Here is a 22,986-nt window from a genome sequence, read left to right as displayed (position 1 = left end):
CTGACCCCTCCAGGAGCTGGAGGCAGCCCCAGGGCAGCTCCTGTGCCTCAGCCCAGCAGGGCTCCATGGTCCAGGGCCTGAGCTGTGTGCAGTGCCCAGCACAGCCCAAACTCCCAGGGCACCTCCAGGGTGAGGGCCTGGCCCTGGCCCAGCATCTGCTCCCTCTGCGGAAACAAAACAGCTTTGGGGAAAACTCTGCCTCCTTCTCGATTCCTGTTTGAATCAAGATTTCAGCATTTGGTCTGGCTTCTACAAATAGAATCCCAGAGGGATTTAAGTGCTTTTTACTGAATAATTAAGGAAAAAAGTGACAGGAAAAAGTCCCTCCACGCGCAGCCAGGTGCTGCAGCGAGTGGAGCTGACCCTGACAGCCTCCACCACTTTACTTATCCACACACAAAACAACTGAAATTCAGATTTCAACATTCATTTTATTAACAAAGTGCAAACAGTTTTAAACTAGGAGTTGTAGAGCACATTCACACGGACACAGGGCACAGGCAGCCACACGAGGACAACACCAGGCAGGTACTGACAGGGCTCATGCTTTGTCACTAACCAGGCATCAGCTCTCAGAGGAGCTTCACAAGGACTTCAGCAGCTCAAAATGCAACAACAAAGAGTTTGGCAATGGGTGTGGTTGGTCCACGTCACCAACTGGGGAAAACAACTGGAGTGGTGGCTGTTTTCCCCCAGCATTCCAAAGGCCAGTCACACACTCTGCTCATTCCAGTGGCACAGCAGGACACTCATCCCAGCCCGGGGCTCAGCACCTTCCCCACGACTCCTCAGAGCAGCTGAGGCTGGAGGAGCAGCAGTGCCAGCCCTCAGTGCCAGCCCTGCAGAGGTCCTTGTGCCCCGGGGCAGGGGAAGACAAGGGCAGAAGAACCCGAGTGGAGAGGGCACAGCCCCGGGCTCAGCTCCAGGGAACCACACTCCTCTCCCAGGGATGCAGCCGTGGGTCTTCAGGCCCCCAGCCCACGCTCTACCTGCTCCAAACAAAGGCAGTTTGCACTGAAAACTCTCCTGCTGGAGCAGTTTGAAGGCTTCAAACAAACAAAATCTAAGAGTTAAGATTTTATGCCAGCTGCTTCAACCCAGTCAGTTTTGGGAGCATTTAGAGCTCAGCCCTCCCTCCCTCCTTCCCAGACTGCCTCAGAGGCAGAGGGAGCTCAGGATCCTGGCACAGGCTGAGCAGTGGCTCCGTGGCTGCAGCTCCTGGAGCAGCACAGGGAAGGTGCAGCCCCAAGGAGAACCTTCCCACTCACCTGGTGCTGTCATCTGCAGGGACAAAGCTGAGATCCTCAGAACTGGCCTGATCCCCATCTGGTAACACCGAGGAGTGCCCTGAGGGTGAACACAGCAAAGCCCAGTCAGCTCCCAGGGAGCACTGCAGCAGCCAGGGAATGCTCCCTCCCCTCCCTTCACTCAGGCCAAAACTTCACCCCCCGGCCTCACAGCTTTGCTCCACTGGATGGAAGTGAAAGCTCAACCAGAGGAGACTCTGAAGCTCCAGTGAACTGCTGGAAACACATTCCTGCCAATTAAGATGCAAATCCATGTCTAAGGCAGTGGTTACCTCCCTGGAATTAGCCTACTTACAGTGCCAATCCTGGCTCACAGGGAGTTCCAGTTGGGAACTGGAGCTCTGGGTTTTCCAGCCCTCCCCAGGAGACTCACCTAAACTGACTTCTCAAGGCTAGCAAGAGTTTCCCTCTCCTGTTTTGAGCTGTTTTAATTGGGATCCCAAGAGGAGAGTTCCAAATCTTACTGGCACTCGGAGCTTTAACACCTCCCCAGCTCCCCCAGGGATCTGCATCCAAGGAGCTCTGGGAAGACTGGGAATGTTTGGGAAGAGGGGCTCCAGCAGCTCTACCTTCAGTGGAGGGCTGCACAGAGAAGGCCTGGTTGAACACCTCTGAGGGAGAGGTGGCATCTTCCTGCTCCTCGTTTTCCGTGTCACACTCGATGTCACTGTCACTGCTCATGCCTGGCAGGAGGTGAAGGACGTGCTTCTGACACAGCCCAGCTGCAAGAGAGACCAGAGACAGCCAGGGCACAACGATGGCAGCAGGATCTGCACAGCTGGAATGTCTGACTTTGTCCCATGGAAGAGTTCCTGCCAGCTCCTGGGATTTGGTATCAGAGCAGAGGGAAGGAGCATTTCCCAAGCACCCAGGGGTCTGATGGAGCACTGGGTACCAGCCCTCAACACAGCTGGATTTGTCCTGTGTCACCAGCTGAGCTGCTCAGTCTACTCTGCAGCTGGGACAGAAAATGAAAGTTGCTTTTCTGGGAGCTAAAAGGCAGCACAACCTGTGGGGCAGGTGGGCCTAGAGAGCCTTCAAGCAGCAATAGTGTGTTTGAGTCTCACACAAATTTCCCCTCCAAAGCAGAAGCAGAGCTCTGGTGACTCCTGGGTGTGCACTGGGCAGCCAGAACTCCCCATGGACAGCACAGGCTCTGCTTGCCTCTGCTTCTTAAAGGCTCATGCTCATTGCTAAGAAAAAGCAAAGTGAGGGGCCAATTTTACTGTAGTTTCTCCTCTGAAGTGAAAAAAAAATTGTAATATTTGCTTCCTGGGGTTTTTAACAATGAAGTATTTCAGTTTCTAAAGCGTTTTCCTATTGGGCTCCCTGCTCTGAGAGCAGAGCTGCAGGAGCACATCACGATCATGCTGCAGTGACTAAGAGCAGAAATTCAGTTTTGTCACTGAGAGACCTTCTGTAAATGCCAACTCCCACACAATATTGCACACTGCAGCTCGAGATGGATGCTGGCACCTTAATATAGGCTTTGTGCTACAATCCAGTCATTGAAATTCAAATTAGTGCAGGGGTGGAAGGCAGGAGAGTTTTAGCAAGATAAGAAAAACTCTATGTGGACTTTCAGAAGGGAAAAAAAAAAAAAAAACAGTGTTATTTTTTTTCCAGCATGGAAAGGATGCAGGAAGGGAGGGGGGAAACTTTCCTTCAAGTCTCTAAGGAAACTGGATTATGCACCACAACACCCAGCAGGAATGAAGTGCTGGAGAGGCTCTTGTGTGGCTGTGGAGAAAGTTACCACGGGGGGCTGTGCCTGGAGGCAGCAGAATTACCAGCCAAGGTCACTGGCTACTACAGAAATTAGATCTGAAACAGCTTCTCAAGGCCACTCCACTGAACAGCAAAGCCAAGACCTGGAGCTGTCTCGAGGTACAAAAAGCAGCTGCTTGTCCAGAGAGCCACGGCCACCCCTGGACAGCAGCCACACAGAGATCTTCTGTGCTCACTCAGATTTATTCTGCAGCTCACAGCAAAGCTCAGCAGCCATGGAAGCAGCTTTTTGGGGGGGTTTCCTCTCCTCCTTGCCCGCTCCAGAGGCGGAGCAGCAGCGCCCGGAGCGCGGCCACGCCGCACCTGCCCCCCTCAAAACCCAAATTACCTTCCTCTGCTGCTGCAGAGGCTCCTTCAGAGCCCATCCCCTGCAGCTCCCCGGGCTCAGAGCTGCTCTCCAGGCCACCAGGCTGGGCTCCTTCCGTCCGACATCCCTTGGAGTTTGAGCTTGGGAAAGAATTTAGGAGAAATGCAAAACCCCACGTTAGAAATTCAGCCTCAGTTGTGGGAACAAAGCCTTTAGAGCCACGTTGGGTTTTACCCCTTAAGTCATCTGCACACTCACTTAAGCTTCCAGCTTTTTTAAACATTTTAATATTTCTAAATCAATCAAAAAAAAACCTTGAAAAGTTTGAATATTTTCCAAAAAAAAGTGACTCTACTTATTTAGAAAAAAATAACTTAAAAACTCCATTGCCCTTTGCTTAGGGGGCCAACAGAGAATTATCATGAAACAGCTGAAAAATTGAGTTAGAGTGAAAAACATCATCTTAAATGTAGAAATCAGAAGTGATTAAATTTCAGTTAGAGGATATTTTGCATGGAAAAGTGGGAAAGCAAACCTGGGCTGCCTTTAAATTCCAAGAGTCAGACTCCAGCCAGAGCTGATCAAAACAAGAGAAAAATGAAAAAAAAAAAGAAAAAAGACAACTTGTAACCTAGTTATAAACCCAAAAATTGCTGTCCAGAGGGAACAGCAGCAACCAAGTAAACTTCAAAGTAATTTCTCTTTCATGCTACAAGCACCTGGTTTTAGGAGATTGTGGCGTTTTTGCAGATCAAGGGAAGGTGGGGGAGGAGATAAGAGAAAAAAAATGAAGAAACCCTTACCCCAGAGCTGCAACTTTTCTGTTCTTCTCTACAGCAGCCAGGCCGTTCAAGGCAGCAGCTCCCAGCTCAGAGTCTGACCCCTCACAGGGCGTCTCCTCCTGCTTGGGCAGCGCCTCGGGGCCAGCCAGGGCGCGAGCGTGGGGCCGAGCACTCAGCTTGGAGTTCCCCAGGCCTCCTGGGCAGGGAGAGCACAAACGAGACCCTTGTGACCCTCCCTCCTCCTCTGAATGCTGCAGAGGAGCAAAACACCAGTTTCTGTGTCAGGGGTTTCCTTGTGCTTGTGCTGAAGGAAGGGCATCGTGCAGCTCAGGAGCAGCACCGCCATAAAATCCTTACTGGGGTTTCCCTGAGTTCCCTCTAAGCCAAATCACAATTTAAACCTGGCTCAGTGCTGTTCAATCCTGGACTTTCACTGCCAAGTTCACTCCTCAGGTATTTGCTGAGAGACCAGAACATAACACACATATTTATGCTCTGCTCAGTGAATGTGAGGTGCTGCCCCCAGCTCAGCTACCAGAGGTACAGCAACACCCACTGGGTGGGAAAAATCCTTTTTTTTTCCATGAAAATTTAAGGGAAACTCCAGTAGCCAAATGAAAGACTCACTGAGAAGCTTTTGTGTAAGAGAGGGCAGTTCCACCCCCCCGGTGGTTCCACCCTTGGCAGGGTGGCTGTCCCCCTGTCCCCCTGGGCAGGGTGGCTGTCCCCCTATCCCCCAGGTACCCTGGGCAGGGTGGCTGTCCCCCTGTCCCCCTGGGCAGGGTGGCTGTCCTCCTGTTCCCCTGTCCCCCCAGGTACCCTTGGCAGGGTGGCTGTCCCCCTGTCCCCCTTGGCAGGGTGGCTGTCCCCCTGTCCCCCTCAGCAGGGTGGCTGTCCCCCTGTCCCCCAGGTACCCTCGGCAGGGTGGCTGTCCCCCTGTCCCCCAGGTACCCTGGGCAGGGTGGCTGTCCCCCTGTCCCCCAGGTACCCTGGGCAGGGTGGCTGTCCCCCTGTCCCCCTCGGCAGGGTGGCTGTCCCCCTGTCCCCCAGGTACCCTCGGCAGGGTGGCTGTCCCCCTTCAGGCGCAGGTTCCCGTCCCCACTGTCCATGGCTCTCCTCAGGGACAGGCTCCCAGCAGCTCCCGAGCGAAGGGGTTTGGCTGAGGAACTTTTCTTGCTGGCAGCTGCAAAAAAGGTGTAAAAATGTGTTCAGACCAGTGTTCAGTCAAAGCACTGCCGTACCCTGGCCTATGCTTGTTGTAAGTGAAGCTCCACATTATTCTCATTGTTTGTTAACTCTCAGTCCTGCACAAAATCCTTCCACACCTTCCTGTCAGAGGCCTGGGCTGCTCAAGTCATGTTCACTTCCTTACACTGGAACATCCTGCAGAAAGCTCCACCCACGTTCCTTCAGCCAGCATGAGAATATAAATGAGAGACAAACCCAAATCCTGGCTGCCTTGCATTTTAGATTTCAGCAAGTCTGGACTGTTGTAATTTGCTCTCTCGAGTTCCCAGATGGGCCAGCTGCAGAACAGCCAAGGGAGTGACCAGCTCAGACCAGTCTGACACTGGGTTAAACCTCAGAACATTGTCACTGCAGCAGCTTTGGCAGTCTGACACCGGGTTAAATCTCAGAACATTGTCACTGCAGCAGCTTTGGCAGTCTGACACCGGGTTAAATCTCAGAACATTGTCACTGCAGCAGCTTTGGCAGGGACACAGGGTTAAACCTCAGAACATTGTCACTGCAGCAGCTCTGGCAGTGCCTTTGGGGCCAAGTCTGGTGTTTGAAAGGGCAGGGCAGGTTTACATTTCTGATCTTCCAGCTGAACCTGAGTATGAGGAACAGCCTGGGGACATGAACCACCTGTAAGGGTGATTAAATCCCCCTTCCCCACGCACTTACAATTCCTTATGTAACAACTGGTGACAGAAGACTTGGTCAGCAGCTCCATCCCAATTTCCTGCAGCTTGCTGCAGCTGTCAGTGCCACAGGCAGCCAGGGCCCCCTGCTCGATGGAGAAGAAGCTGGGCTGCCCCTCCCCTGAGGCAGCATTGCTGCTCCTCACTTCAGACAGCTGGTTCTTCACATCAGACATCTTGCTCCGGACTTCTGCCATCTGGGTTTTGAGTCTTTTCAGCATCTTCAGGTCTGGGGGCACCCTCCACATGGCCTGGTGCCTGCGCTGCTCCCGATCCTTCAGGGAATAGGAGGAGGCTTTGCCAAAGGAACAGGCAGAGAACACAGCAGGTGAGGAAAACCATTCTCAGATAAACACCTAAGAATTGTACCTCTTGTCCTGCTGTAAGAGTGAGGGACACACATTCTGTGCTGGCACTGCACCACGCTGAGGCTGCAGGCACTGCCAAGCACAGCAGGGTTTGGTTCCCAGCCATGGAGGAAGGTCCCCAGTCCTGCTCACTGGGAGAAGCCAGCTCCCAGTGCTGCTGCAGGAATTCTGGTGACACCTCAGTCACCACCTTGCCAGCCAGGCTGCCAGTTGGTGTCAAATTAGTTTTATAAAAACTTGTTGAATTTGTGTGGAAGATTCTCAGACCACCAATATCTCATAACACAGAGAACTCAAAGAAATCTGCAGCTAGGGAAGGAATTCCCTTCAGTACCTCACAGCAGAAGAGCAGGTTGAGCAGCCAATACCTGAATAAGCCTCTGTGCTGCTCAGCTGGAATTAGATCAGCCTGGATCTATCTGAAGTGTTATAATTTCTGTGTTTCTCTGCAAATTCAGCTGTTCCAAACTGTAAAGTCAAGTGGCTCTTAGAAACCTTCACCTCAGGAGGTGAGGTCTGGCAAACTCCAAATGGAACAGCAGCTTTGTCTTTACTGACCAAGTTCAATTTGAGTGGGAACACTCAAATCCCAAGGGAAGCTCCACAGAAAAGGTGATTTTGGCTGTGTGCTCAGTAGCTAAAGATTCACACAGCTCAGCACAACAGGAGAGCTTCACCCTGCCTGAGAGGCACAGCACAAAGTGCAGTGCCCTCTCCTGAGCTCCTTTTGTCCAGGGCTTTTTCCAAAAGCAAAACAGAACTGGGACTCTCAGTTCATGTGCTGTTCCTTCTTTTTTTCTACTTCCTCTAGAATTGACTTCCATTTTTGGAAATATGGATTACATTCACTGAAAATTCATGGCTGTTTATGTAACTCTAAAAAGCTAATGACAAAGGAACAAAGAGTTTGAGCCAGCTTTTAAATTCAGTGCCACCAATGGCATTGTGGCAGCAAGCATCACTTGTAGCAAAGGGACATTTATTTCTCTTTTCTGTTCTACAAAGTCAGCAAACAGTTCAAATAAGTGTCAATCATGACAAAATTCAATGAAACCTCAATAATAAATTGAATTCCTCACTACCAGAGGAACAAGCAACCTCCAGGAAGAGCCAGAGGTGCCAGGGCTGCCAGCTCTGCTGCTGCACATGGAGTTAATTGGTATTTTTGGGTTAAGGGTCTCAACTGAACCACAAATACTCCTCAATTATTTAAATACCATCACTATTTTTGGCTCCTGACATTTTAATCCGTTTTTCTTTTTTGTTTTTTTCATTTTCCAGCCCTTACAACCACTCACATTTTTCTAGCTCTAATGGCCTCTAAATTCCAGGATTTATCTTTTTGGTTTGCACCATGCTCCAAGCACTCCCAGCCACTCCAGCTGTGTGCAGGGAGAGGTGGAGCTGCTGCCTCAGCACAGAACTGTGTGTTGTGCTGCCTCCAGTGCCAACCCCTTCCAGAAAAAGAGTCTTTTCAGTCACCCCCAGGTGGAATGAAACCATCAGACACGTGGTGTAGTTACCTCTGTTCTGCAGAAGAGAGGCAGGAGGACGTGGCTGAAGGCCCCAGAGGTTTTCCATGCCATTTCTGTCTTTCAGGTCCAACAGGTGGATTAGAATGAGGGGATCTATGTCCAGCAAGCTGCTGCTGGCTGTGGAGCCCAGGGCGCTGGCTCCCCGCCGGGAGGGTCTCCCACTGGCACTGCTGTAGCTGTGGCTGGAACCTGAGCAGGAGAGACACAAAGGTGGGAGGTGTGGGACACAGGGGGGCTTTATTCCCTGGGAAAAACAAAAAGAGTCACACAAGTAGATTAGGAATGAATTGACCCCGTGAAATTAAGGAGACGTGGGTATTTTGTGGGTTTCTGGATGCTGAAAGCAATCAGATGTGCTGCTGATTAATTAAAGGGGAAGATAAAAACAGCTGGAAAGGGGGAAGTGCTTCACTTCATACCTTTTATAAAAATCTGTTAATAAACAGATTTGTTAACAAATCAATACAAAGATCAGAGTTACTCTAAAGGAGCAAGGAGACAAACATGCCCCTCCCTGAACTCCAAGACAAGGAATTCTGTCATCCAAGCACCAACAGACTTTTACAGCAGCACAAATACCACTTCTGGTATCTTTGTCTTAAATAAATATACTCAGATTCCACAATATCTCTCTATATTCCATATAGATATAAGACTTCTTTCAGAATCTTGTGGCTAATTTGGGTTGTGATCATCTCCAGGCTGCAAAAAATCCCAGAACACCTTATCATGCTGCATTTAAAATGTATTTCTGCTTGGCTTGTGAGGATTCTTTGCTCAATTCCCTCCACATTCTTTGGGTTTTGCAGTGCATTAAACCCCAAGTGAATGTGTCACCCACTCAGAGGTCACCCTGACATCAGTAAAAACTCCTTGTCAGTCTCCTATTGATTGGAACACAAGGCATTTCAAAGCTGCCCTCCAAACTTTGACATCATTTTTAAACCAGCACATTCAGATGATTCCCTCCCCCCACCTTTTTTTTTTTTTATTGAACCAAAGAAGTGTTTCTGCTACACTGCAATAATCAGTACAAACCACATGATGCAGCAGTTCCCAAAATAGAACTGCCTGCAGAACACACAGCTTGGCTTTGCTTCCAAGAGGAGCAGAGGAAGGAACCCAGCAGGGTTTCACTTTTATGGGAATTATGGAGTCATTTTTCATACCTGATGCTCCAGGAGTAGCAGCAGCTGCTGCATCCTCCATGAGATCTCCATCTTCCAGCTCCATAGTACTGCTGTATTCCACATCATTCTCTCCAGACCTTCAGGGGTGATCAGGGTGGGAAAAGGAGAATACAACTGTTAGCTTTCCTCAGCTCTTGTTAAATGTTGTGGCACAAACCTCAAAAAACAACAGAAAGTGCTGTAAATTGTATTTCCTGCATTCCAAGCTAGCCAAACTGAACAAAGGAAGTGTAGTAATTAAATGACTGTCTCGTTAGCCAAGAGCCAAAAGTGCTGTATGTACCTAGACTGCAAAATGTGATGCTGCAAACTCCAACGTTTGTAAGTGCAGCAGCAGATTGTCATGTTTTAATTAAGATTCCAGGATTTGACATCAGCTCTGCTCAGTCTTGAATTTCCTAATTTAAGTACCTGTCCTCATCATCACTCTCCCACTACTGCAACACTCCCCAGTAGCAGACCTCTACTCTGTTACAGTGCTGAGACAGATTCCTCAGTAGTGTTTTGGGAAAGAACCTTCACAGATTATCACTTGTCAAAGACAGAATGCAGCACTAATGTAAATAAAGAGATCAGAAAGACACTAATTAGCTGACCAAAAATTCAATGTTTAGCACTAACTCCATGAGTTTGTGCTGCTCCCGGTATAGGAGCCACCTCCCAAATCACACTGGAATCCCACACACCCCAGCAAATTACTCAGTTTCCACTGGAATTAGGATGATTAGCCTGGGTACAGGATGATCTGAAAGACATTTTTAGTTACTTACATAGTTTCTTCATCAATATCATTTTCTTCAGTGTTACTGGTTGCTGTTGAACTTGCTGAAGAGCTGCTGCCATCAAGGTGGTTCACCTCATCTTCTCCAGCAAGATCTATATCCAGGTCACCATCTGAGAGCTCGTGCTGCAGGAAAAGCAGGAGCTCTTTGATCTAGAAACATTCAGCAGCACCTTAATGCATCCCAAAAGCTATGAACAGACACTCTCTGTCCCCAGTGTCACTAACACACAGCAGTGAGGAGGCTCTCAAAGCACATTAAAGAACAAACACAAATCAGATTTTTCAGCTGCAACTTGAAGACTTTTTGTGGTGGCATCTTTTAGCTCAGTTCTGGAACATCTCTCTGGAGTCACCTCTCACTCACAGCTCTCAAGAGTGTCATCTCGTATTTCCACAGCAAGGGTAATAAACCTCATTTACAATTCACAAGTTCCCCTGTTTCTATTGCTGCCTTATCAAAGAAAGCTAAACATAAACAGAGAATTCCTACATTAAAGTCTTCCTGCTGAGTCTTCTCTTCCTCCTCTTCCTTGTTCTCCCGTGCCAATCCTGGAGCAGTGAAATTCTCAAGCAGTGCTTCAATGCTTTGCCCAGGTTTCTTTGCTCTGGTCTCTGAGCCCTCATCATTCTGGGGACTGAGGTGAGTGTCTGGAGGGGAAACCCCTCGGGATTTCTGAGTCCGGGACAGTTCAATCGCGAGCCTCTGGAAGATCACAAAAATAACAATGGAGCAGCAGCAGCAAATCAAGCACCTTTGTTGACTGGCAGAGACACTCCAAGAGGTGATTTTACATTTACAAACACCCCACTTACTTCTTTCAGGTTGTTTATTTGTTGGATGTAACTTGTCTGAGCTGCTTCCAGCTGAGCAATGTACCAGTGCTGATCCCGGCACTTCTGGAAGAAGGTTGGTGAGCGCACTTGGAACCTTCAAAGGAACATTTGAAAAGGGGTTTTTGAGGGAGTTTGTTTGGTTTGGGGTTTGTTTTTAAATGTCCCTCCCTCCATTCAAAAAGCCCTGCAGAAAAACCTTAAAACCTAAAATCTAGTGGTGAATAAACTTAACAGACAACAGGTCCTGGTGGACTGAACACCCTGACTGGCCACAGTGAGTTCTGCAGCAGGGACTCACAGACTTTTATACCCAAAGTTCTCCAGTGCTCACTAAAACTGTTTCTAAAGAGGGAGAGAAAGCACCTTTTTCCTTTAATTCTGATAGCTACAGGTCTCCAACCCTTATTAATGCCAGGAGCAGCCCCTCCTCAAAGGAAGATACACTTAAGATACTCCACAACTCCCTTGGCACGTCTCCTCCTTTAAACCCACCAGTGAAATCCACTTGGAACAAAACATAGCACCAATATTTTCAATTCCAACTGGTAAATGACTGCCTATTTCAGCAGCAGGTTTGTGGTGACCCCTGGGGAGGAGAGCCAAGCCCACCTGAGGATCACGGTGTCGTTCTGCCGGTTCAGGTAGCCCTCGTTGGCCAGCAGGTCCAGGCGGAAGAATCGGTTGTACCCCCAACATTCCCCAACTTCAAAGTCAGAGGCAAATTCCCGGATGATGTTTTTGGTGGGATCATTGGTGGACTGGTGAACCATTTCTACACGGTATTCATACCTGCCAGGGGAAAGGAACAGGGATTTGGAACAAAAGATGTCAGAATTGCTGAGTGGTTTAAGAGCTGCACTTCCTTGCCCAGCTGAATGAGTGAGTCAGGCCTAAAATTTTACTGAACACTTAAATAAAGAGTGAAAAATAAAAGAGCAGGAATAGGGAGCAGAGAACTCCAGGGCTGAACTACTACAAAGACACACTTATCAGTTGTTTTACCAACTTCTTTTTTATCTCAAGAAAGCCACTGAGTAACAACTTTAAAATATTATCTCTGTGCCTGAGTCAAAGCTCAACAGAAGTCTCACCATTCTTTTTCAAAAGGCTTTGCATTCTCTGACAGAAAAACCCCAACACCTGCTCTTACTGCAGCTTTGCTTACTTGGATGTCTCTGGCAAGCCAGCAGACAGCTCCAGGAACACTGACAGGTAGTAGCCCCGAACCACTCCATTTCCATCCTTGAAATAAAATCGAGACATTGATTAAAAATAGAAAGAAAAAACTAGAAAAAAAAATTTCAAACCGAAACAATTTGATACAGAAGAATTAGAGATGTTTAGAAAACAGCCTCAGTCAGCACTGGATTTGCAGCAAGAATCTACTTTGGATGTCACAGTTGTGATTTTTAGTCTTCAGTGACCTCCTATTGTAACATGAATCAACAAGAAGCACATTCAGAGTGTAGTATTGGTATCTCAGATATAAATCTCAAGACAAAGCTTTAATTACTCTATTAACACTTTAGGTATTTGATTAAGTGGAAGTCTGAATAGACAAACAATGTATCAGAAAAACATTATTTTAGGTTAAACATTAGTTCTGTATACTTTGCATACAGTCACATTTCAAAGCTACTTAATCTTTGAGAAAAGAGCAATTTGTTCAGAAAAAAAAATCCCATGCAACATGAAAAGTTAGGGCAGTTAACTGAGAAACAATATTAGAATCACCAGAAGTCAAGAAAAAAATACAGCAAAACCTCCATCACACTCACCTGAATCAAGGATGAAGAATGGCTCAACTTGGATCCTCCAGCTTGAAGAAACATTTCAACTTACCATTGAAAAAATAAATTTTAATGCTTTCTGACAGCACAGCTCAGGTAGCTAATCCTGAATTTATAATACTCTGGAAATTTCCACACAGTTCCACCTCTGCACTACAATAATTCAATTCTGGGCATCCATGGATTTAACTTATGGAGCAAATTTTTCAGGGATGCCACAAAAATCACTAAGACAGAGCTGCTGCTCCACCACCAAACTCCTTCTCCACACAGCTGCAGGAGCAGCACTGAGCAGAGCAGGGAATGTGGGAAGATGCCAGCTTGGGGGTCAACATTCCAACAGGGACAAAGCTTCTGAAACTGGAATATTCAGCCCACTGAAGGGACATAGCAAAATACAAGTTTTAATGTCCAGGTTGAGAGCTGGGTGCAGAGTCAAGGACAAATGCTTGGTCCTCCTCCCACCTTCCCCAGGAAGTATCACTCAAACAGGGTAAGTTACTCTATACCTCAGTTCTGTAAGGAACATCTGCAAAAATCCCTGAGACATGAAAATATCCATCAAAATTCCTCTGCAATATTAGCAGGACCCATCTTTAATTGCTTCTAAATTAACCAAACTATACTGAGCATGTTCTCACTGGAGATCTGGAGGCAGAGATGGAATTCTCCAAAGGTTGGTGATCAGTTCATTATAATGTTCTTTTCCTACAGCTTTTCATACATGAGACAAACATGATTCCTTACTGGAAAGCCTGGGAATGAGTTGGGATGTGATAACAGCTCCAGCTGAAGACAAAACTCACCGGGTAAACTTTTAATCTCCAGCACAGTCCTGACACCTGCAGGGGAGGGCTGTACACAGGATCCGCTCGCTGCCGCAGGGTGCTGGGAGAGAGGAGGAAAAACATTTGGTACTGGGACAAAGCAAATCCCTCATGGAGCCAGGAGCTGCACAGGGAATTGTCTTTATCATGGAAAATAATTGTTCATCTGGTAAACAAGATATTTTTAATGAAATTCCCATCGTTTAGTCTACATCTCACTGTTTTCTGTGGAGGTTGTTGTGTGTTTTAAATAACACTTCTCACGTACAGAAGGAACAGAAGGATGTTGCCAATGTTCACAGTAATTAAAGATACATTCTTACCTGAAGTTTTCCAAGACAAATGTAGTTGAGTCATAGGCTGGAACCAATTCACTGTGGGGGGAAAGAATAAATATATTACACTTGAATAACATGGCACTAAAAATCCCAACTTTTGCAATCTGTAGAAGAACTTTAGATGATTTAGGTCACCAGAGGCACTGAAATTCATCAGCACTACACTGGGTTATTGCAGGATAATTCCATTTATCCACCTCCTTAGGAGGAGATACCTTGGTGCCATTGGAAAATAAACATCCAGATTTAAACCAAGACACAGGCAAACCGATTTTTGCTGAGGAATTCTTGAGACTTCTCTGACTTTCCACTTTTTGGAGACATTTTTTCAGCACAGCCTCCCTCAGAACCCAGCACCAGCAGGATTCTCCTGATGAAGAATTGTGCTATGAAGTGATTTTGGCTGTATATTCTGAATTAAGGTGACCTGCAGAGGCATCTCATGAGAGCCTGGCAATTACATACTGAATGACCCAATAATAAGAGAAAAAAGGACAAATCCGTAAACTAAGTGTAAAAGAGAAAAAAAAAAAAGGTGAGCTGGAATCCACTGTCCTGACTCCCCAGCAGGGACTACAGACACAAAATAAGCTCTGCTGGGACACAAAAGCCTACTTGCAGCACAGGTTACTACAAGGAGTAAATTAAGAGGAAACTCTCCTCTCAGGTACTTTAAATGTGCTGTTAAACACTGAACAAACAGAACAGAAGTGCAACTCTCACCTTGTGAAGTCTGGGGGGACAGGAGTGGTGACAAAAGAGGCCATGGGCTTCCGATGGACCTGCTGGAACATCATCAGGATCTCTGAACTTTTGGATATCAGCTCACTCTTGCTGCAGGACCGTAACTAGGAGGGGAAAAAAGAAGGAATAAAATCCTTAGCTCAGTAAAAATCAAAGGTTTTATCCACTTTTGGTTTTAAACAACTGAATTATGTGTTTGTCACAGCTTCAGAAAGTTTACCCACAACACAATGACAAAATGGAGCTTGGAGGTTTTGGGGTTTTTTTGTTTTCTGGAATTCTACAATGGAAGTTACAACAGCCACTATGTATTTCCCTTAGATTAAGGTAATTTACACAGAACTGGGTAATTTTGTATGATATTGCCATTAATCCCTGTAGTAATTTTTCAAGCAACACAACACCTTTGAGCACCTCTAGAGACACACTTATTTTTAAGAAACTGTGCCCAACTGTGCACTTATTTTTAAGAAACTAAGGCCACATCAATGAAAAGATATCCTCCAGAAATATCCATCAATTAATATTTTTAAAATAAAAAACTAAGAAAGATCCCTCCTCAGTTGGCCTATCTACACAACATTTAATCTCTTTTCATAATTACCTGATGTTCTACTTCTTGAAGCAGGGTTTCCAGAAGTTCAGTTTCTTGAGTAAGTGATGTCTTTTGACCTGTTTAAAGAAATGATGTTAAAAACCCCTAAAACACATACTCAATAGTTCTTAAGAAAGTGTATTTTTCTTTTTTTTTTTTGTTTCCACTTGGAAGCTGCCCCAGAACATACTAAAGTAAAGGATTTCTACATGCAGCAAGGTTGATTGAGAAAGCATTTGAAAAGCAAGTCTACATTTTTAATTAGAGCTGCACTGAAGAATTCATTTGAGGGTAAGTCAATAACAAAACACTCTGAGTCCCAGAAATGGCAGGTTTGTTGTTCTGGGGTGCTTTTATGGACAGAAAGAAAAGCAGGTTTTACTCTTATCCAGACAAGCCCTTCTTATAGTAAAATTACATTAAAAGGAGTATCTATTTTGAAGATGTATTTTCAAATTAGAAAGATGCACTTCTTGACCAACATAAATGATGAAGGAAAAGCACTTTAGTTGAAAGGTGCTAAATAACTTCCAGCTAGCTGGGAATGTTTTCCAAGTCATTATATAGGAGTTTTTAACAGAATATAATCAGGTTATGTTGAATTTAGACTTACCACAGTAACTACATCATTAACCAAAAACTTTGCTGCAGGGGGAAGTTTTCTTCCAGCAGGGAACTTACTCAAAACACCACAGCGCCGAAGGAGTCACCCTCCCAGGGAAACAAAGTTTCTCAGCGGATTTACACATTGTCAATACATTTCTCCACCTCCTCACAGAGGCCAACACCCACCCATGAGAGTGATGAGCTTGTTCTTGAGCTGGGTGTCCAGGCGGGCGATCATCATCTCCACGGCGTTGCGGATCTCGCGCACGCGCTCGTCCTTGGCGCTGCGCACGGCCTCCACGTTGCGCTCCTGCACGGGCACAAAAACCTTCACACCTCGCCTCAGTCACGCCTTGGCTCCACTCTCTCACACCCCAGAGAAGCTTAAGTGTCCCTAAATCCCCTGAGAGGGAAGACAGGAGTGATGTTTTTGTTGAGTGATTTCACCGGATCCCTCAGAGTGTCCCAAGGGTAGCTGGGAAGCTGAGCAACGTTGTCTGATCGCACAGGGATTTGTCATGTGGGGATTTTTTAGGATCAGACCTGTAAATGCAGCTGCCAGTTTCTCTTCAGCAACTTAACCAGTGCAGAAAAGTGTTTTATTCTTTGTGGTAGCAAGAAGAAGGTGATAAAACCAGAAAAGTTTTGTGGTAACAATAATGGATAAGACCAGCACCCTTCTCCCTGGCAGGGTAAGGCCACAGACTCTCAGCATTTTATCACCACACTTGTGTTTATAAAGTCACATCTGAGCTGGAGGAGAGCAAAACTATCCAAATAAGCACCTGAAAAATGGGCAAAAATCATACAGAAACTCGCTCCAAAAATTCCTGGTTTTATGTGCACGAAGACTACACATCATAAATGAACAGAACATAAAAGTAATTCTTCCTGGGATACAAGAAACTGCATCAAATTGCTGGAATTTCCACTGAAACTGCCCAAGCTGAACGTGTCAATATTTGGATTTTTGACACATTTATCCCACAGGGAAGAAAAAGGAGATGCACAAACATCTCCAACTGGTCTCATCCTGCAGGCTCAAATACATTTACAGTTTATTATCCTAGAAAAAGGAAAATAAGCTGATAGAATGAAGTATTTTTGTACTCATTTAGCATGACAGAACACACTTTAAGTGTTGAAAGAAGTGTCCAACTGCAGCTTTTAAACAGTACACCCCAAAAGAAAAATTCTGTTACCTAACTCTAAACCAGAATTGAGAATATTCTGATCTTTCCACATTGTATAAAAAGAGTCAAATGAAAAAACAACAAGTTCTCTCTATGGGATAATCTCACCACCTTCTAACAGTTATTCTTTGCCACTACAGGAGAACTTTCTTACCACTTCCTGCACCAAGCTGATCAATTCCATGAGTCTTCTCCTCAGCTTTGCCACTTCTTCATTTACTTTGGTGACGTGCTGCTCGTAGATTTCTGCCAGTGGTTTAAAAGTATGTCCTCCATGCTGTTCAAAGAGAAAAAAAGGGAGGAGGAGGAGGTGGTGGTGAATAATACAGCATCTCTTTTCCACTTTATTCCACTCCTATTAAATTCCTGAAAGAGAAGGGAAGAAAGCCTACGAGAGCATCACTCATTCTGGAACAGTTCCAAAGCAGATTGTATGTAGGAAGTCAGTCTTTCACTTCCCTTTGTAAGAAGTCAGGAATTTGGCTCTCATTCCATCAAAGCTTCCTGTCAGGAGTTATTTGGAGTCTCAAGAGCCCTCCAAAAATAAACTGCTTCATTCATTGTGCAATCCTTTACCAAATCAAATATTGATAGAAGGTTTATTTTTATCATTATTATTATTATTAATACACCCTTCCCAAACAAAGGCAGCACACTGTTAACCACTTACATTCCAAACAGCAACAGCTATTTCTCCTTGAATACCCAAATGGACAGATAAACACTGATGAATTTAATAGCTTTGGAGATCAGAGGCCAGAAAAATTAATCAACAAGTGTTATCTGTGTTTTCTGAGCAAGGCTTCTTCCTTTGCCCACAAAACTCTCCCCACCACACAGAATTTGTCCAAAACATCATGAAGTTTATAACAAGGAAGGTAATTCTGACATGCTTTTGGCAAAAATTCAATTTCCTTCTCTAATTATGGACTGACAGTATCGTGTTTCACAAGCAGTGTTACTGAATAATAAATACATCTAAAACTGCAGTATTTGCATGGCAATCCAACAGCCACAACAGCAGTTTCACAGCATTTCTAGTTCTTCAAAACCACTGTCAGACACAAAGTTTGAAGTCCCTCATAGCATGTGCATTCCAGCAAGTCTCCCCTTACCATTCCTCCCCAAAGTGCACACTGGTGGCAGATACACTTCTTGCAGGTCCAGCAGAAAACACTGAGCTTCTCATGATGGTTTTCACACCTGAAACCAAAAAACACACCTATCACCTACAGAAAACAGCTATGAATTTTCTACAAACTCAGCCTAACATTTGCACTTGTTTGGCTGCACAACCCTGCAAGTAAAGCATTAAACATCTTTTGCAGGAAGAACAGCTGCAGTCAATAAAAACCTTTTGTAAGATAAACGTTGCTTTTAGTATTCTCTCCAGAAGCACTTCACAGATACAGAGAGTACATTACTAAAATTAGCTCCTATTATCCAAACCACAAAACACTTGATGCAAAGAACACTCCATTTACTTGTCCTTTTCATTCTCTTCATGCTTTGTGAGGCTGCAGAGCTGAAGTGTGTCCAGCTGCTGTGTGACCTCCTCTGCCCAGCGACAGTTGACAAGCTCTCGGAGCTGCAGGGGGGCTCTGCAGGAAGGATGGCACAGTTAGAGCAGGAATTTGGCTCCAGGAGCTAAAGAAGAAGCACTGAAGTGAGTTCAGTTCAATTCTACATTACCAGAGGAGTTACAGGTAAAAAAAGAGCAGAAACTGGACTAGTTATTCCAAGAGAAAAAAAAAAAATTAAGTAATTTGATCATCTGGGGAGAGGTGGGAACTGCAGCCTGCAATGATACACAGAATGGCTGCACAGGCACACCACATGAATGACAGGCATTAAAAATTGACACTTTCACCCTGACTTTTGAAAGAAGAATATAAAGAGGAATTCCCTCCAGTTACTCCTGTTACACCAGCTATGTGCACAGCAGTGCTTTGTGGGAAGAACAAAGATCCTGCTTAGCTTGCCACAAAACCAGAATGCATTTTGGAAGAAGTATTATACCAGGGCCAATTTTTATAGAAACAGCAGGCAGGTCTGAAAAAAAATTAAAGCTTATAAATTTAGTGCAACCTGCACTGAAAAATAGATTGATCAGAACAGGACAATCCACCCAATTCCTGATATTAAAAATACCTTACCTACAATGAGGGCACTGAGCTCTTTGTTCAGTCAGCCAGCGCTGTGATGGAAAAAGGGGAAACCTTTTTAAACAGACTGGAATGAAAGAACTGCAGGCAAATACATTCCACTATTAATTAGGAGTTACTTATTTTTATTACAGCTTTCCTATATGTTTCCCTGTTTAGCAAATTTTCATTTAACTGTTCAACCACTTAGTGACAGAAGAAGCTGCTCTTTGTGTCTTAGTAACAAACAACCACTTGTCTTTAGATGTCAGAGATGCTTCAGTTAAAATTACACTGAGAATTCTGAGGTACCAAATATTGCATTAGAAAACACCCACCTGGCAGATTCCCAGAGTCTTAGACTAAAGAGACTTAGACTTTATTCCTTCAATAAAGGAAAGAAAAAGACACCACAAGCATCTTTTTCAGAGTCTAATTAGTCTTCGAGCTAATTTATTTCTTCCTCTTGAGTTATTTATAGACAAATTAAATACCTGAAGTTCAATGATCAAATCCACAAGGAGCCCATGAATGCTTCTCTTCCAGAAAGCTCCAGGGACAAACAGCTGAGCAAAGAACTTCACCTGCCCACTACAACTCACAAGTGTAAAAGCTCAGCAGTTGATGGGTTTATATTTGTCAGCTCTCTACTACATTTAAAGAGTCTCATGAATAATCTCTCACCACCCAGCAACAATATGTCACTAAAATCCTTAATATGCAGCACGAATCCTTCACCTACAGCTCTTGTCAGAGCTTCCAGGGCGAAGGATGAATGTCTGTTCCAATTTCTGGAAATACTACCGGAGGTCTGGAAACCTCAGCTGAACCTTTTGCTGCTACAGCAAAACAAAACAGCATCTGGATTTAGAACTGGAGTGTGATACACTGGGAACCACAGCCTCAACAGAGGAATGAGGATTCAGGTGCTGCCTCAGCCTCCCCTGAGAAAGATTTAGCCCCACCTGATCACACCACACCAGCCTGACAAGCATTACAAAACACCTCCAGGATACACGAGGTGATGCTGTGACCTTCCCAGATGCAAAGCCAGCATCTGATTTCTGTCCCAACTTTTGTCTTCCGTACAGGCATCACCAATTCTCAGGAGGTGCTAAAGAAGGGATCATTGTGTGCCTCTTCCTTAAAGCAATTATTCCAGATGGTGCCTATAATTAGCACCACTGAAGGCAATGCACAGCCTGCCTACTTCTTCCTCAGGGGTGTTATAAAAGGTTTTGAAAGGGAAACTAAAGGAGGGGGGGAAAAAAAAAAAAAAACCAAAAAAGGAATCCTTGGAACTGCAGGAAAAGAATGTTTTCATAAGCTCAGCCAGTTTTCAGTTCAAACCTTTGAAAGAACAGACTAAACCAAGCAAACTCACCCGGATACAGCTGAAACAGCAGAGCTTGGAGCAGTGAGGGCACAGGCGGGCATCCCGCAGCTTCTCCATACAAATAAAACATCGGAACACCTCGGCAATGCTCTGCAAAGGGGGATTAGCACCATTGTTAAACATGCTTCAGACGCACCAGGGCTGCGTTTGTTCCCCAGGCACGGTGCCAGGTTTCTGTCCTGCTCCAAACAGCACATCTCCGGGGGAGATACAACCTGCACACCACAACTCTCCCCCTCAGCTTCTCCTACACTGCACCAGCACCTGTTTTATAACACTATTCTCTTTCTTCAAGGAATATTTTCTCTTTGTCTTATCTCTTTTGGGGCAGGCTTTTCTGTAGCCAAGATATTCCTGCGTGTGTTCACACGGGACTGTGCAGCTGCCAGAAGAAATGGTGTTGTACCTGCAGACAGTGGACTGGAACTAAACTATTTCTAGATCATTTAAGTGCATGTATGTGTAATACACAAGAGGCGTTGAACTGAAACGGGTATTTTTTTGACTTTTATAAGACTTATATTCTTTTAAGGTCTAGCATTAGTTCCACTATTTCTACACTCTCCCTCACCCTATTTAATCAATTTTGGGTGATAAAAACATTCCCCAAATGAGAAAGTTATTCTGAAAGCAATGTTTGCTTCCTATATTGATAATTTTTAATTGATAAGGAAGTTTTCCATCCTGTATCACACAGGAATAAAAATATTTTTAGTTATAACTCTGGAACTTCATAAGCTCCTTCAGGTGGGCTAATTTTTTTCCCCACAGCACTGAGATTGTGAATCAGCACAAAAGCACGACATCTTCAATTCACGGATACCAATATATCTCCCACACATTAACGCCTCCTTTAACAGCTACAAACCATCGAAAAGCGTTTCCAGCAGATACTCGCAGCCGGCGTTTTCCATCCTTTCCCAGCCTGGCTGTGACACAGCCCCCAGCAGGTGTTTGAGCTGCCGGGTCACTTCTGCACCTCCACGGTGCCAAGGCGGGCTCGGTGCGCGCCAGGTCTCCATCCATCCCTCCTTCCATCCCCGCCTGGATCCATCCACCTCCGGAACTGGCACCGGCAGCTCATTTCCTACGCCCTCCCCACCTGCAGCCTGCCTGCCCACCCGAGCCAAGCCCCGCAGCGCCGCAGGCTGTTCCCAGCGCACGGGCCGACACCGTTCGCTACCGCTCGGCCATTTTTTTCCCCCCCCTCACGCAGGGTACACGGAGCCGAGGAGGAGCTCCGGTAAACCCGGGCGGGCGCGGAGGAGAAGCCGCAGCCGCTGCCCCCTCACCGCCCTGAGGGAGCGCGCGCCGCCCGCCCGCTCACCTCCACGCTCTGCTCGTCCATGGCTGCGGCTCCGCCAGCGGCGGGAGCAGGGACGGCTGGCCCCGGCCTCCCTGTCCGTGCCCGCGGGTGAGGAGCGGAGGCTCCGTGAGCGGCGTTCCCAGGAGCGGACGCCGCGATCCGAGCGCGGCCCCGCGCACCCGCCGGGCCGTGACCGCGGCAGAGCGGCCGCCCCGCCCCGCCAGCACCGCGCATGCGCGGGGCCGCCCGCAGGGGGCGTGGCGGCGTGAGGGGCGATGAGGCGGCTTGTGCTGCCCAGGGTCAGGATTTGGGTTTGGGTTTTAAAACCACAGAGCCCAGGGCTCCAGGCACACCGCAGCTGCAAAAGGCATCCCCAGGAGAACACAAAACTGCCAAAATGTGCTTCCTCCACGGCTTTTTCCTTGGAACCCGCCTAAAGTTGCCTTTACTGCCTAGTGTTAGGCGGGAGGAGCGGCGGCGCCTGAGGGGAACCGGCGGGGAAAGAGCCCCGCGCTCGGATCTCGCTCGATTTTCCTTTAATTTTCTTTACGTCTCGTTATTTTTCTTTATTATTTTTATTTATTTTTCCTTACCGGCGAGGTTTCAGGAGCGAGGATGAGTTTCCACCCCCGGCTGACAGCTACCTTCAGTCACCATAGCCAGCTCTAAATTCAATATTTAACGCTGCTGTTGGTAGTGGCACAGCAAGGATTGAGTCCCCTATTAGAAGATGAATGTGGTTAAAAAGTACTAAATCAGTTTGTGAAACTAATTAATTGCTTGAAACTGATTATTTACTCCTAAAAGGGCACACTTGGCAGCAGACACCATAAAATCAAGTTATCCCTGTTCTTTTAATACCCAGCCTGTTTCTCTTCCCATCAAACCCTAAAGCACTTCATGGATGGCTTCAGAAATCAGCCTTTCCCTCCCTAAGAGCACTAATTTACATTTCTCTCCTTTGACAGACATAATTTTTCACAAAAAGCCACAGGTACTTAATAAAAAAAAATTAATTCATCTTACCCTCTCAAATTATGCTGAAATATAACAACATAAATATAAATATTTAAAAGTATATAATATATAGAGAATGTATAATATATGTAATATAGAAATATTACATATAAGAAAAAAAAATGTTATGTTTTTCACTGTTAGGATGGTCAAACAATGTCAAATTCTGCATCCTTGGGAATTTTCAGGACCCTGTCCTGAGCTGCAGTC

At 45.9% G+C, this 22,986-nt stretch overlaps 1 protein-coding gene across 4 annotated transcripts; it reads right to left on the bottom strand.

Moving 5' to 3' along the window:
• Window positions 1–415: 415 nt before the first annotated feature.
• On the bottom strand, window positions 416–21,963 carry TRIM37 (tripartite motif containing 37). Of its 4 annotated transcripts, none has more exons than XM_041425253.1 (25): window positions 21,781–21,963; window positions 20,442–20,543; window positions 19,070–19,110; window positions 18,398–18,514; window positions 18,029–18,116; window positions 17,068–17,190; window positions 15,907–16,030; window positions 15,124–15,191; window positions 14,499–14,623; window positions 13,761–13,811; window positions 13,417–13,498; window positions 11,986–12,062; window positions 11,430–11,609; window positions 10,800–10,914; window positions 10,477–10,689; window positions 9,973–10,109; window positions 9,182–9,279; window positions 8,001–8,201; window positions 6,093–6,404; window positions 5,239–5,367; window positions 4,206–4,380; window positions 3,424–3,542; window positions 1,877–2,029; window positions 1,269–1,347; window positions 416–989 (listed from the first exon to the last, which is right to left on the bottom strand). In XM_041425253.1, exons 1-25 carry the CDS (start codon window positions 21,799–21,801, stop codon window positions 986–988), a joined length of 2,934 nt encoding a protein of 977 aa, XP_041281187.1. In that variant the 5' UTR covers window positions 21,802–21,963; the 3' UTR covers window positions 416–985. The 4 variants fall into 4 exon arrangements, 3 of the variants coding, with proteins under 3 accessions (XP_041281187.1, XP_041281189.1, XP_041281188.1); XM_041425255.1 differs by having other exon boundaries at window positions 5,287–5,367; XM_041425254.1 differs by lacking the exon at window positions 21,781–21,963 and adding an exon at window positions 21,322–21,443.
• Window positions 21,964–22,986: the final 1,023 nt, after the last annotated feature.

This window comes from Onychostruthus taczanowskii, unplaced genomic scaffold (assembly GCF_017590055.1).
Source record: "Onychostruthus taczanowskii isolate IOZ18803 unplaced genomic scaffold, ASM1759005v1 scaffold89, whole genome shotgun sequence".
Lineage (NCBI taxonomy): Eukaryota > Metazoa > Chordata > Aves > Passeriformes > Passeridae > Onychostruthus > Onychostruthus taczanowskii.
Note: the sequence above shows the minus strand (reverse complement) of the source record. Positions and strands in the feature narration are given on the sequence as shown.